The sequence below is a fragment of the Salvelinus sp. IW2-2015 genome, linkage group LG4q.1:29 (assembly GCF_002910315.2).
Source record: "Salvelinus sp. IW2-2015 linkage group LG4q.1:29, ASM291031v2, whole genome shotgun sequence".
NCBI lineage: Eukaryota > Metazoa > Chordata > Actinopteri > Salmoniformes > Salmonidae > Salvelinus > Salvelinus sp. IW2-2015.
Window position 1 is genome coordinate 21540858 of NC_036842.1, and position 15074 is coordinate 21555931.

At 38.7% G+C, this 15074-nt stretch overlaps 1 protein-coding gene across 2 annotated transcripts in view; it reads right to left on the minus strand.

The window, feature by feature from the left end:
- ghrb (growth hormone receptor b) overlaps nt 1-13560 on the minus strand; it is a 29792-nt gene extending 16232 nt beyond the window's left edge. The window contains exons 1-3 of one of the 2 annotated variants that reach the window (XM_023984085.2): nt 13274-13560; nt 693-759; nt 268-360 (exon numbers count right to left, since the gene is read on the minus strand). In XM_023984085.2, the coding sequence (XP_023839853.1) occupies nt 268-349 (82 nt within the window). In that variant the 5' untranslated portion in view covers nt 350-360; nt 693-759; nt 13274-13560. The remainder of the gene's footprint in view (nt 1-267; nt 361-692; nt 760-13273) is intronic. The other variant, XM_023984084.2, reaches the window with a different exon arrangement.
- Nucleotides 13561-15074: the final 1514 nt, after the last annotated feature.

Here is a 15074-nt window from a genome sequence, read left to right on the forward strand (position 1 = left end):
ATAACGTGTACCCATAGTGTGATGATACCTCCTGGTGTGTACCCATAGTGTGATGATACCCCTTGGTATGTACCCATAACGTGTACCCATAGTGTCATACAGTATATCATCCTGCACTACATAGTGTACATACTATACTGTCCTTAGTAGGAATTCTACATGCAAAGGAAGTACTTGACTTCTAGGAATATGTTAGGTCAGTATTGATAGTCCTGTGAAAGGAAAGCCCTTCTAGTTTGGTCTGGTTCATCATTGATCAAAAGGTACCTTGTCTAGAGGTGGGCGGCTCCTGCGATAAAACTGGAAGGATGAGGAGGAGGCAGATGAAGAGAATGTGGGAGGTTGCCATGATGTTCGACCCTAGAAAAACATGACAGGAGAGTTATTGAGTTATATGAGTTATTTCACTGTGTCAACTCCACTGAACCATAACCCTAAAACTGACCTGTTGCCATTAAGTAGGGTGTGCTACCCCCTAAACGTATCTGTACTCCCATACCCTTATATAAGTCCAGTCTGGAAATTAGGGAGAGATGTTTAATTATAGAATGATTCACTTTTTCAATGCTAGTTAAGGATACTTTAGTTATCACTTTTCAAATTGGATTTATTAACTACAAAAAGGTAATAAAAAGAGATTAATCAGATATCAAATTATATATACAATACCAGTCAAAAGTTTGGACACTTACTTATTCAAGGGTTTTTCTTCATTTTTACGATGTTTTACATAGTAGAATACGAGTGAAGACATCAAAACTATGAAATAACACATATGGAATCATGTAGTAACCAAAAAAGTGTTAAACAAATCAAAATATATTTTATATTTGAGATTTTTCAAAGTAGCCACCCTTTGCCTTGAAGACAGATGTGCACACTTTTGGCATTCTCTCACCAGCTTCATGAGGTAGTCACTTGGAATGCATTTCAATTAACAGGTGTGCCTTGGAATTTCTTTCCTTCTTAATGCGTTTGAGCAAATCAGTTGTGTACAAGGTAGGGGTGGTATACAGAAGATAGCCCTATTTGGTAAAAGACCAAGTCCATATTATGGCAAGAACAGCACAAATAAGCAAAGAGAAATGACAGTCCCTCATTACTTTCAGACATGAAGGTCAGTCAATCCGGAAAATGTCAAGAACTTTAAAGTTTCTTCAAGTGCAGCTGCAAAAACCATCAAGCGCTATGATGAAACTGGCTCTCATGGGGACCGCCACAGGAAAGGAAGAACCAGAGTTACCTCAGCAGCATAAGTTCATTAGAGTTAACTGCACCTCAGATTATAGCCCAAATAAATGCTTCACAGAGTTCTAGTAACAGACACATCTCAACATCAACTGTTCAGAGGAGACTGCGTGAATCAGTCCTTCATTGTCGAATTGTTGCAAAGAAACCACTACAAACGGACACCAATAAGAAAGAGAGACTTGCTTGGGCCAAGAAACACCAGCAATGGCGTAAATCTGTCCTTTGGTCTGTGGAGTCCAAATTTTGTTTCCAACCGCCGTGTCTTTGCGAGACAAATCGTGGTGAACGGATGATCTCCGCATGTGTGGTTCCCACCGTGAAGCATGGAGGAGGAGGTGTGATGGGGCCAAAATGACCAAAAAAACACACCTCCAGGTTGTGTAAGGGCTATTTGACCAAGAAGGAGACCAACAAGTGCTCAGCATATGTGGGAACTCCTTCAAGACGGTTGTAAAAGCATTCCTCATGAATCTGGTTGAGAGAATGCCAAGAGTGTGCAAAGCTGTCATCAAGGCAAAGGTTGGCTACTTTGAAGAATCTCAAATACACTGCTCAAAAAAATTAAGGGAACACTAAAATAACACATCCTAGATCTGAATGAATGAAATATTCTTATTAAATACTTTTTTCTTTACATAGTTGAATGTGCTGACAACAAAATCACACAAAAATGATCAATGGAAATCAAATTTATCAACCCATGGAGGTCTGGATTTGGAGTAACACTCAAAATTAAAGTGGAAAACCACACTACAGGCTGATCCAACTTTGATGTAATGTCCTTAAAACAAGTCAAAATGAGTCATAGTGTGTCGTGGCCTCCCACGTCCCTGTTATGGCAACCTCCCTACAACGCCTGGGCATGTCCTGATGAGGTGGCGGATGGTCTCCTGAGGGTCTCCACCCAGACCTGGACTAAAGGCATCCGCCAACTCCTGGACAGGTGTGGTTTGCTGCAACGTTGCCCGATGGTGGATGCAGAGGCGAGGACATTGATCCCAGATGTGGCTCAATTGCATTCAGGTCCTAGGGGAACCGGCGGGCCAGTCCCTAGCATTCAATCCTTGCCTCTTAGCAGGCAACTGCTGGCACACTCCAGCCCATGAGGTCTAGCATTGTCCTTGAACATTAGGGAGGGGGGGGACCCCAGGGGGCCAAACCGCACCAAGGCATATTGGTCTCCAAGGCGGTCTGAGGCATCTCATCTCGGTACCTAAAGTGGCAGTCAGGCTACCTGTCTGGCGAGAGCACATGGAGGGCTGTGCGGCCACCCAAAGAAATCACACCACCACCATGACTGACCCACGCCAAAACGGTCATTCTGGAGGATGTTGCAGGCCAGGCCAGACCGTTCTTCCACGGCCGTCCCAGACTCTGTCACGTCTGTTCACGAGTCTCCAGTGTGAACCTGCTTTCATCTGTGAAGAGCCAAGGGCCCAGTGCGAATTGCCAATCTTGGTGTTCTCATTTGGCAAATGCAAAACGTCCTGCCACGGTGTTGGGCTGTAAGCCAGCAACCCCCACCTATGTGACGTCGCGGCCCTCATACCCACCCTCATGGAGTCGTTTCTGACCGTTTTGAGCAGACAAATGCACATTTGTGCCTCGCTGAGAGGCATTTTGCAGGGCTCTGGCAGTGCATCCACCTGCTCCTCCCTTGCACCAAGGTGTAGTAGCGGTCCTGCTGCTGGGTCTTGTTGCCCTCCTATGGCCTCCTCCACGTTCTCCTGCTGTCCTGCCTCTCTCTCCGCTGGAGCGCTTGCCATGCTCGTGCGACACTACGCTGACAGACCACAGCAAACCTTCTTGCCACCAGCTCGCAGTTGAGGTGCCATCCATGGAATAGCAGCTGCACTACCTGAGACCACTTGTGCTGCGGTTGTAGGACTCCGTTTCCTCAATTTTGCTTAAACCCCAAAAAAACTTAAAGCAGTGAAAAGACCGCCAGCATTCAAAAGCTACCAAAACATCAGCCAGAAGCATAGGAAACTGCATTAGTGGGTCTCGTTGTCACCACATCGCAGAAACCACTCCCTTATGCGGGGTGTCTTTGCCTACCTTGCCTATAATTTCCAACTTTTGTCTATTCCATTTGCACAACAGCATGTGAAATTTATTGTCAATCAGTGTTGCTTCCTAAGTGGACAGTTTGKTTTCACAGAAGTGTGATTGACTTGGAGTTACATTGTGTTGTTTAAGTGTTCCCTTTATTTTTTTTGAGCAGTGTATATTCTACCTACTTACTTTTGAAGCACATCTCCTGAAGAAAATATACATTTTTATGTATTTCTGTGCCATCAAATGTTTGCATATACTGGTAAAGTTACCAGGCTGCACGATATAGGCAAAAAATCTAATCGTGATTTTTCAACTAAAGACCTTGATTTGACTTTAGATAGAGATCAAAACATTTAGGTGAACTGTTTGAATCATAGAAATAGAATATTAGAGCTAACGTTTGCTTTGCCCTAGGTAGTGCATTTAGCTAAATGGCATTTAGTTAGCCAGTTAGCTAGTTAGCGATTAGCAATAGTGATTATCACTGGCTGTAACACTGTAGTTAGCTTACACTAGTAACACTGTAATCATGTTATTGCATTGCAAACTAATGGAGTTTATGTAATTACACAAGAGGAATAAGAAGGGACTGTTCATAAAAAAAGAGAGTGGCTATCATGAAATGTAATTTAATTCATTTCCATATTTCCAGGTACCAAAAATGAAAGTGAAATGGACATCACTGGGGCCAAGCTTCCTGTTATTCAGGACCTATATAATAGGCAGTGTCAGAGGATAGCCCATAAAATTGTCAGAGACTCCAGTCACCCAAGTCATAGACTGTTTTTTCTGCTACTACACGGCAAGCAGTACCGGAGCGCCAAGTCTAGGACCAAAAGGCTCCTTAACAGCTTCTTCCCCCAAGCCATAAGACCACTGAACAATTAATCAAATGGCCACCAGACTACTACATTGACCCCCCCTCCACCCCCTCCATTTGTTTTGTACACTGCTGCTACTCGCTGTTTATTATCTATGCATAGTCACTTCACCCCTACCTACATGTACAAATTACCTCAACTAGCCTGTACCCCCGCACACTGACTCGGTACCGGTACACCCTGTATATATCCTCGTTATTGTTATGTTATTGTGTTACTTTTTATTTAAAAAAATATTTTCATAACTCTTCTTGAACTACACTGTTGGTTAAGGGCTTGTAAGTAAGCATTTCACAGTAAGGTCTACACTTGTTGTGTTCGGCGCATGTGACAAATCAAATTTGGTTTGACTTCTTAAGTCTGTGGCAGACTTAACTCCTAAAGAACACAAAAAACATGAAGTACTGGGAGGGGGAATGGGATGTGCTGGAGCTGGGCAGTGGTGGGAAGTTAATGATTCATTTGTTGTTCTTAATGCTTCAGATGGTTAACATGATTCAAAATGATAGTTTTTGCTCTTGATGAAGTCCTGTTTGCTCATTTGCTCATTACCGTAATGTGGTCTGTCATCTACCATAACATGGTAGATGACCGAAATGCATCATCAATGATAAAATATTCCTAGAATAATATGACAGAAAACTAAATATTTGAGCTTTGCATAAAATGTGTAATGTGCTGTTTATATTCATGTACTTTTTTATATTAATAATAGTTTAAAACTTATATGGGTCAAAGACATATAAGGTTTTCCAAGTAGAAAAGAAATAAAACAGCAATTACATTTCCCTAGAAAGCTTTTTTATGTTCATTGGAGTGTTACCTATGCCCTTATATTAGTTATATTCAAGAATAAAGCCAATAATTCATTTTTATTGTGATTCGTATGAATGTGCCCTAGTAAAATGTCATTCAGTATAACACTAAGTGTTTTTTTTAATGTAATTTTATGCCCATTTATCATAATCACAAGGTTATATATTCATGCTTAGACTGGCAGAAATATAACTACCCAGAAAAAAATGACATTATTTTATTTTGAATAATACATATTTGATGTGTCACGGGTACAACTCAAAATTTGTTGAAGGTTTTTTACAAAAACTTCCTGCCTTACACTGAAAACAATTCTAAAATCTATGAAAATATCTTTCACTTCTTCCTTTGAGATTTATTTTTGTCTCTCTGAGTCAACAAAACAAAGATATTGTATTTTAATATAAAATACTGGTGTTATACTGTACCCTGAATGACACATATCACTAAGGGCCACAAATATTGATTAAATGTGATTCCTTCAGCAATAACAATAATGAGTTTCCTTCAGTGGATACTGGAGTTAAGTTCATCACCACGTTCATTTAGTAGATTTTTTTCACAGGGCCTCCTCTGATTTAATCTCCATTTCCCCCTCTTTTTTCGGCATCAGATTGTGTTATTGTATGGATCGGTGGATGATCAGGTTTGACATCCTTCTTTCATCTCTGATAGCTAAAAAACTAAAATGTCATCGTTATGACACTGGCACAGAATAGGATTCACAGCCATTAAATGTTATTAGTAGTCTATTAATAGTAGGCTATACAATGAAAACACTTAATCAAAGTTTAAGAGTTAATTTCAACTCCCTCTCCTTTTCTCTCCCAAACATGTTTTGTTACTATTTCATTTCTAATGTTAATAATAATCCCTTTACTATAATTTGAGCCTGCAGCAACCCTTTACGTTGCATTAAGTTGCATTATTACACGATTATTACATGATAGTTAATGTTGTAATTATACATTGTTACACTGTAACTGGTAAATGTCTATTTAATGCAGGTACACAAATGCAATTTCAAGATACCTACACAAAATAGCTACATAAAATGCCCATCAAACTACTTCAAATCAAACTTGTACAGTCTCCATTTTTCATATAGTGCCCCAAATGTGAAGCAGCTATTAACTAATATAATTCATAATTCAATTTTTATCCATAATTGTGTGTGCGTGTGTAATATTATATTAAATAATATAATCCATCAGTTGTACCTTAACTGCAGTGTAATTAAACATTAACTACAGTGTAATAGTGCAACTTAATGTTAAGTATTATCCACCCAGCTTTATATCCTATTATCCTATTCTGCAATACCTTGATTTTTTTCTGGCTAGTCTTTCCTCCCTAGCAATTGGATCTGCATTAATCTTTTGTCTGTGCTGTGCAGCCCTCTTCTTATTAGACAACGACTTAATATACAGTATAAAGATAATATGCCTTGAAATACCTTAAAATGCCATAAAATTATTTTAAATTATAATATTCCGTATTCATACAAGTAAATATGAATTGCATGACTAAATGTTGTAACTAGTGAAACTAGTGAAAACATGGGATAACAAAGCTACTGTCATTCAGCATAACGGGTGACATTGTGGTATACCATGAAACTTTTGTTGTGCTGAAGAACAAAAGCATGATACTGAAGGACGGATTTCATACATAAACATATTTAACAGGCAGTTCCTTGGCCACCTATATAAAGTAATGACCTTGACCTATAAAGATTATCCTTACTTTTCATATTTAATATATAGCTTTTTATAAAATAATAACATTAAAAGTATATTTTCCGTGTTGTACTGAAGGACATGCGTTTTTGTCACAAAGGTTACTAGATGGTGAAAAGGTGAAATCATCAAATATTTCAGAGATTTACTCACCTCATCACATTGCTAGAGGGTCTTCAATGGGTCTTCTTTGTGATGTCACACACTGTCACATGATTACCATCATGTGATATGCTTTAAAATAGCTTTTTACCTTTGTTATACTGAATGACATTGATGAAGCGCAAAAGTCCAGACAAAAGTTATTAAAGTTTTTAAATATTTTTTAGATACAGTATGTCACCCCTTATTTTATATATTGTTGCAAACACTAACACAATTATGCCATGGGTGTTCATTTATATTTTTAAGATGAATTTCTACATTTTAAAATCACTTTTTTCATTAGACTTTTAACCTGGAAAGTTACACTGAAAGATATTTTTGACACTTTAGAGCTCAATAACTCCCTTAATATAATAGTTTGCAACACACATATTTCTGGGTCAAAAGAAGGGTAAGAGTTGAGTGATTTAAGATTATATTTATACATATTTATCTTTTTATGTTAAATGAATGGCCTTCGGACACCAAGTTTACACGCCTCGTCTTTGACCCATATAAAAAACAAAATCCAGGTTATGAACATGCCACACATTACAGTAATGAGATAAAAATAAAATAATGTAACCCCCTTTTTTCTCCCCAATTTTCGTGGTATCCAAATTGGTAGTAGTTACAGTCTTGTCTCATCGCTGCAACTCCCGTACAGACTCGGGAGAGGCGAAGGTCGAGAGCCATGCATCCACCGAAACACAACCCAGCCTAACCGCACTGCTTCTTGACACAACGCACATCCAACCCGGAAGCCAGCCGCACCAATGTGTCAGAGGAAACCCCGTACACCTGGCGACCTGGTCAGCATGCACTGCGCCCGGCCCGCCACCGGAGTCACTAGTGCACGATGAGACAAGGATATCCCTGCCTGCCAAGCCCTCCCTAACCCGGATGACGCTGGGCCAAATGTGCGTCGCCCCATGGACCTCCCGGTCGCGGCCGGCTGCGACAGAGCCTGAGCTCAAACCCAGAGTTTCTGGTGGCACAGCTAGCACTGCGATGCAGTGCCTTAGACCACTGCGCCACCAGGGAGGCCGAGATTACTTATTAAAATCAAAATATACTTAAAATCAAAATGTCATCTTTTTTTTATTCAATATTGTTGTAATAACTCTCCTGTATTTTAGGCAATTAAAACAAAGGAGCAACATTTTCGCATTGCTATATATATTTTTTTACTTTACAAGTGTTACGGTAATGAGATTTTCTTGTGCATGGTCATGGAAAATGTGTAAAAATCATTAAATCTGAACAGTTAAGATTATTATAAATACCTATAAATACCTAGGTGTCTGGCTAGACTGTAAACTCTCCTTCCAGACTCATATTAAACATCTTCAATCCAAAATCAAATCTAGAATCGGCTTTCTATTTCGCAACAAAGCCTCCTTCACTCACGCCGCCAAACTTACCCTAGTAAAACTGACTATCCTGCCGATCCTCGACTTCGTCGATGTCATCTACAAAATAGCTTCCAATACTCTACTCAGCAAACTGGATGCAGTCTATCACAGTGCCATCCGTTTTGTTACCAAATCACCTTATACCACCCACCACTGCGACCTGTATGCTCTAGTCGGCTGGCCCTCGATGCATATTCGTCGCCAGAACCACTGGCTCTAGGTCATCTATAAGTCTATGCTAGGTAAAGCTCCGCCTTATCTCAGTTCACTGGTCACGATAACAACACACACCCGTAGCACACGTTCCAGCAGGTATATCTCACTGATCATCCCCAAAACCAACACCTCATTTGGCCGCCTTTCCTTCCAGTTCTCTGCTGCCAGTGACTGGAACGAATTGCAAAAATCGCTGAAGCTGGAGACTTTTATTTCCCTCACCAACTTTAAACATCAGCTATCTGAGCAGCTAACCAATCGCTGCAGCTGTACATAGTCCATCTGTAAATAGCTCACCCAATCTACCTACCTCATCCCCATACTGTTTTTATTTACTTTTCTGCTCTTTTGCACACCAGTATCTCTACTTGCACATCATCATCTGCTCATTTAACACTCCAGTGTTAATCTTCTAAACTGTAATTCTTCGCTACTATGGCCTATTTATTGCCTACCTCCTCATGCCTTTTGCACACACTGTATATAGACTTTCTTTTTTTCTACTGTGTCATTGACTTGTTTATTGTGTTATTGGCTTGTTTATAGTTTATTCCATGTGTAACTGTGTTGTTGTCTGTGTCACACTGCTTTGCTTTATCTTGGCCAGGTCGCAGTTGTAAATGAGAACTTGTTCCCAACTAGCCTACCTGGTTAAATAAAGGTGGAATATATATATATTTTTTAAATAATAATTTAACATAAACAATTTGAGATGGTATTTCATCCATTACAAAATAAAAAAAAAATTGTCTTTGTCTGTTAAAAAATGTACCAAGAGTAATACCAAGTTTGTGAGAATCAACGAACTGCTCTCCCACTATATATACCGTAAATGAGTTGTGAAAAATAAAAAAGGGTGGGGCGTCAAATTTTTCTTGTGCATTCCGCCTGATAGTAAGTGTGAAAAATAAACAGAGGAGTATCTCTTATACAAGTGTTTAAGTTATACAAATTACACAATAATTCAAACAAAATTATAAAAAATGAGGTCCACTTTGTTCATTATTCCTGGTTTTCCTGGGGGGTATTTAGTTGGACTGTTCGGCCACATTATGAAACCTGACAAAGTCAACAGTCTACTGCTGAACATGACATTCATTCTGCAGTCAACAACTCTGGGCTGAGTTGTGTCCAGCGTTTATGAAATCAATCCCTCCTACATCCTGGCACCATTCCAGTTATTTTCCCCTCTCTATGAAAAATATAGGCGGGTCGTTCCACCAATTCAGTGCTTTTGAAAAGTGTAGCTTGGTAAAAAAAACTAAAGTTTGATTTCACCCAATTATAGCATTCTGTCATAAGAGCACATGTTCAACTTCATAAAAAACACACTTTCCCATCTCAAGAGGTTAAATAGAAAAAATTACTATAGTTAAGTACCTATTAAGCGCCAAATAAAGTAACATGGTTGACCATAACAGGGTTGATGATTTCATTTTAAATCAACAATGAATCCCCTTGTGACAAGGAGAATGGAAGCTTGTTGTGTGCAATAGGGAGGGGTAATTTAATGAAAGCTTCACAAAAAAAAACTGTTAAAACATTTCTAGCCTTTTGCAAGTCTTTCTTCATATTAAAGATTTATTTAATTCTCCATGTGCTCTATATTAAAGGGCACTTCATTTAATATAACATGCTTTTAAAATGCAATATTGGTGCACAAATCTGTGGTGGGGCAAGCCAGCAGAAAATACGGAGTGTTGTGCCATGATTGGCTCAGTGTTCTGTCACTCATGGGGACGCTACATCACCGCCAAGTCTAAGGGTAGAGCTAGAAAATTAAAGTTTCTTGGGTACTGCCATAGAGTTATATTAGAAGTGCCCATCCAAGAAGGCTCAAGATCATTAGCCACAGATAAAAGGACGTCAAATCACATTATATGTACAGTAGCTTTGATTGGATTGATCATGTCAACATCATACTTTCAAAATCTTAGCTAGCAGTCATCATCATGAATCAGGTCAACAATCTACTGGCAAATCCTTTTGAATCCTTGTCATATGAAGAGAAATATTGAATAGAAATTATAGATAAAGCGTATCGGTGCTCATCAGCCATTGGACATAAACATTACACATTAAGTTGGAAATCGCAAATTCAACAATGTGGTTTGGAAGGAATCATAGGCTAACTGCAAGCATTGCAAAGCAATCATTAGCCTGCTATTCAGTGGAGTGGCTGTGTGGTCCCAAATCTAAGATTAAGGGTCTCTTTTCCTAGTTTAACCTCTCTTGGGTAGGGTGCAGTATTTTCACGTCAGGATGAAAAGCGTGCCCAAAGTAAACTGCCTGTTACTCAGGCCCAGAAGCTAGGATATGCATACAATTTGTAGATTTGGATAGAAAACACTCTAAAGCTTCTGTTAAAATAATGTCTGTGAGTATAACAGAACTGATATGGCAGGTGAAACCCAGAGGACACACCATCCCCCCCCAAAACAATTCAGCCTACCACTATTTTCAATGGCTGTCACTTTTATTATAAGGCGAAGTCCTCCCAGATTGCAGTTCCTAGGGCTTCAACTCGATGTCAACAGTCTTTAGAAAGAGTTTCAGGCAGGTTTTTGGAAAAATGAGGTGGCTCCCATTTTGCATGTAGTGTTTCCAAGCGCATGAATGGGAGCGCATTCTTTGGTATTTTTCTCCGGTAAAGACAATAACGATTCTCCGTCTTAAATTGTATCCTTTATTTGTGTATTAGGGTACCTAGGGTTTGATTATAAATTATGTTTGACTTGTTTGGAATAGTCTATTAGTAACGTTTGGGATTAATTTTGTATGCATTTTGATGGAGGGAAACTAGGTGGATTACTGACTGAAGCGCGCCAGCTAAACTGAGTTTTTATGGATATAAAGAAGGACATTATCGAACAAAATGACCATTTGTGATGTAACTGGGACCTTTTGGAGTGCCAACAGAAGAAGATCATCAAAGGTAAGGCATTTATTATATCACTATTTCTGACTTTCGTGTCGCACCTGCCTGGTTGAAATATGTTTTTCATGGTCTTGTATGCGGGGCGCTTTCCTCAGATAATCGCATGGTGTGCTTTCGCCGTAAAGCCTTTTTGAAATCTGACACAGCGGCTGGTTTTAACAAGACGTTAAGCTTTATTTTTATGTATTACACTTGTGATTTTATGAAAGTTAAATATTTATAATTCTGTAGTTTGAATTTCGCGCTCTGCAATTTCACCGGATGTTGGCCAGGTGGGATGGTAAGAAGTTAAAATGATAAACATCCAACATTGGACATGCTGTCAATGAAGCATGATTTGTGCTCGGAACTGCAAAATCTGACTTTAGTTAGTTCAAGACAACTGGGAACTCGGGAAAAACAAGCTACAATTGGGAAAATACGTTTTGAACTTTCACCAACTCGGAATTGTAAATTCGGAACTTGGGCCTCTTTCTAGAGCTATGACCTGAAGATCACTGACGCCATCATGATTCAAGTTTTTTTCTTCGAGTTCCCAGTTGTCTTGAAAGCACCATAAATCCAGAGAGTGCCAGACTTTGATGACAAGTTTGATGACAAAATTTGCCCACGGAGGACTGACACGCGCCACCTACCTGTTCAAGTGAGCACAGCACAACAAGGTGAGTCCAAAAATGTGTTGTATGCTGCTGCATAAATGATGTAATATGCCAGGGAGATATGCATACTGTAGCTAAGAAAGTAATACTAAGTGTATGTTGTGTAGTAAGCTGTTAGTAGCACATGTGCTTCACCCTAATAATTTGGTCTATTTTCACCTCTTAATTTCACCTACTGTTCTGACTTGGTGGTGCACATGTAGCCTATAACTTGTTTTTGAGAAATGTAATCATCGAATATTGTAAGCGTTTTCATTGTCTGCTTCATATGCCCCATTTATTTATCCTACGGTTCTGACTTGGTGTACAGGGAGAACACTGTAAGAACGGCCCATGTTCTGAATTCTGTTGCTGTACATTTCAAAAGTGATGAAAAATAGTTATATTGATTACATCTGTCCTAGCTCGCTCATTAATGTCTTAATCGAAATTACGGATTGCCTCTTATCCGCTCGTTGTCCTCTTATGCCATAGTTTGTACATCTCAATTTTCAGTAGAAACCACATTTGTTTAAGCAAGTCAGCCAGTAAGAGGCTGAATTAACTGTTTCGTATGTAGTCCCTAACAGTTTGTGGGCACCGTTTGTCACCGTTATAGTGCAATTAATGTATTGTTTAGTGTTGTGTAGTGGCTTTGCTGGCATGCACCCCAGTTTTTTGTTGTTGTTGTTGACTCACCAAGATTTACATGCTAAAATTGCCACTGAGCTACACTAAAGGAGATGGTAAAATCTGTTCAAAGGGGGAGAAGACCTTTCAGTAGAAAAGTAATTATTTCAATCCAAAGTGTATATTTGATTACCAGTGTTTAAATGTATACGTATTCGTATTGACATTTTAGTATGTTTAAGATGGCATATCTTATTTCATTAATACATACACATTTGAGGAAGCATTGTCATTTAGACAGATTGTTGAAGAAGATATCAACAAACATCATATTCTTAATTTTATATGAGGACAGTCATGTGTTTTAGACTTTAAAATATACAAAGTGACTTTAAATCTTTAAAATATTTCAATTAAACCTCCCCATACACACACAAATTAACTGAAAGTGGGCATATGCAGTAGACTAGATTGAATAAACGTCTTTGAACAACAAAATACTGCATACTACCTAACCCTGGTTTTAATATCTATGCAAACCACTCACCGTATCAGCAAGTTGTAAATCGCTGTTGTTTTCTTCAAAGGCGAAACGCTCGTCTCGGCTGAAGACGGGAATACTTGCATTTGGTAGACGACAACCAAAAACGTTCATGGCTTTAAAAAAAACACAATTTAAACGTGGCCATATTCGACATATGTAATGTTGAGAACAGGTTGCAACTTGTAGCAAGACACATAGCTTTTTCTGTCTTGCACAGAGATTCTAAAAATCTCTGGCAGGCAGCTGCTTTTTTTAGTGTGGACTGCGGAGGATGGTGGGGGATGTTTGGTCGTCTGTCCTAGGCGCGCTCAAGCTGCCAGAGCCAACACGAAAGCGCCACCTGCTGGTAAATATTTGATATAACATACACGACTACAAATAGTTATTTACACATTTAAGCACCAAAATTACATAGCCTACAGTTCAGACGTGAATAAAAACCGTTGTCATAGCTTCGTCTGGTGATTAATCATGTTAAACACTATTATTGCACACAGAGTGAGTCTATGCAACTTATTATTTGACTTGTTAACCACATTTTCACTCCTGAACTTATTTAGGCTTACCATAACAAAGGTGTTGAATACGTATTGACACAAGACATTTCAGCTTTTCAGTATTTTTTTAAATGTCTAAAAACATAATTCCACTTTGACATTATGGGGTATATTATGTGTATGCAAGTGACACAAAATCTCAATTCAATCAATTTAAAATTCTGTCTGTAACAACAAAATGTGGAAAAAGTCAAGGGGTGTGAATACTTTCTGAAGGCACTGTATGTTATCATTTAATTTAGGATTCCATCAACACCACAGGCCTTTCTGAGTTGGAGAGTTTGTATTTTGTCCTGTAGTTCATTCAATGTAAGTGGAGAATCCAGTGCATTCTTATTGTCTTTAATTGCTGATTCTAAGATTTGTAATTGATCATGTCTATGTTTATGCTGTTTGTTCTTTGTTATAGAGCTAAAAAGATTGGAAAAATGGTTTATCCATCCATCTCCGTTTTGGATAGATAACTCTTTGTGTAGTTGTTCATTTAGTGTGTTCCAATTTTCCCAGAAGTGGTTAGATTCTATGGATTCTTCAATCCCATGGAGTTGATTTCTGACATGCTGAAGGCATAGGCACAGGTTTTCTCAGTCTCTGTTTTTGCTTGGAAAGGTTTCTCAATTTCTTTCTTAGGTTTTTGCATTCTTCATCAAACCATTTGTCATTGTTAGGTTGTCTGGAAGCTGAAATGTCAAATATACTGTTTACACTCGTAGAAAAAAGGGTTCCAAAACAGTTCTTTGTGGATGGACAGGGTTCTACCAATAACCGTTTGGATCAGAATAACCCATTTTGGTAGACAAGGGTTCTTTGTATGGCAAAGGGTTCTACCTAAAACCTTTAACATCCAAATAACCCTTTTTTGAAGAAAAGGTTCTTTGATGATTCTTTGGAAGGCGAGAACGATTCTTTGGCAGGCAAGAAAGGTTCTACATAGAAACATATAGAATATTTCCCAGCATGCCTTATTGCAGGTAGATTCTCAGAATTGCTTGTTTTGCTGTAATATCACATTGATTGGTTGATACATTTGATGCTACACAAAGATAAATAACATACCGTTTTCTAAACTAATCCAATGTGATGGAGTTATTGCATCCGTTAATGAGATGGTCTTCCCTATCCTGGCAGTCATTCTGAATGCAAGTTGTGGGTGATTAAAAAAGTCTGGCTTGATTCCAATAGGAATTACACATCACTTTGCAGGCCAGTATAATGCGACTATGCAAAATGTGTACAAAAATGTCTAT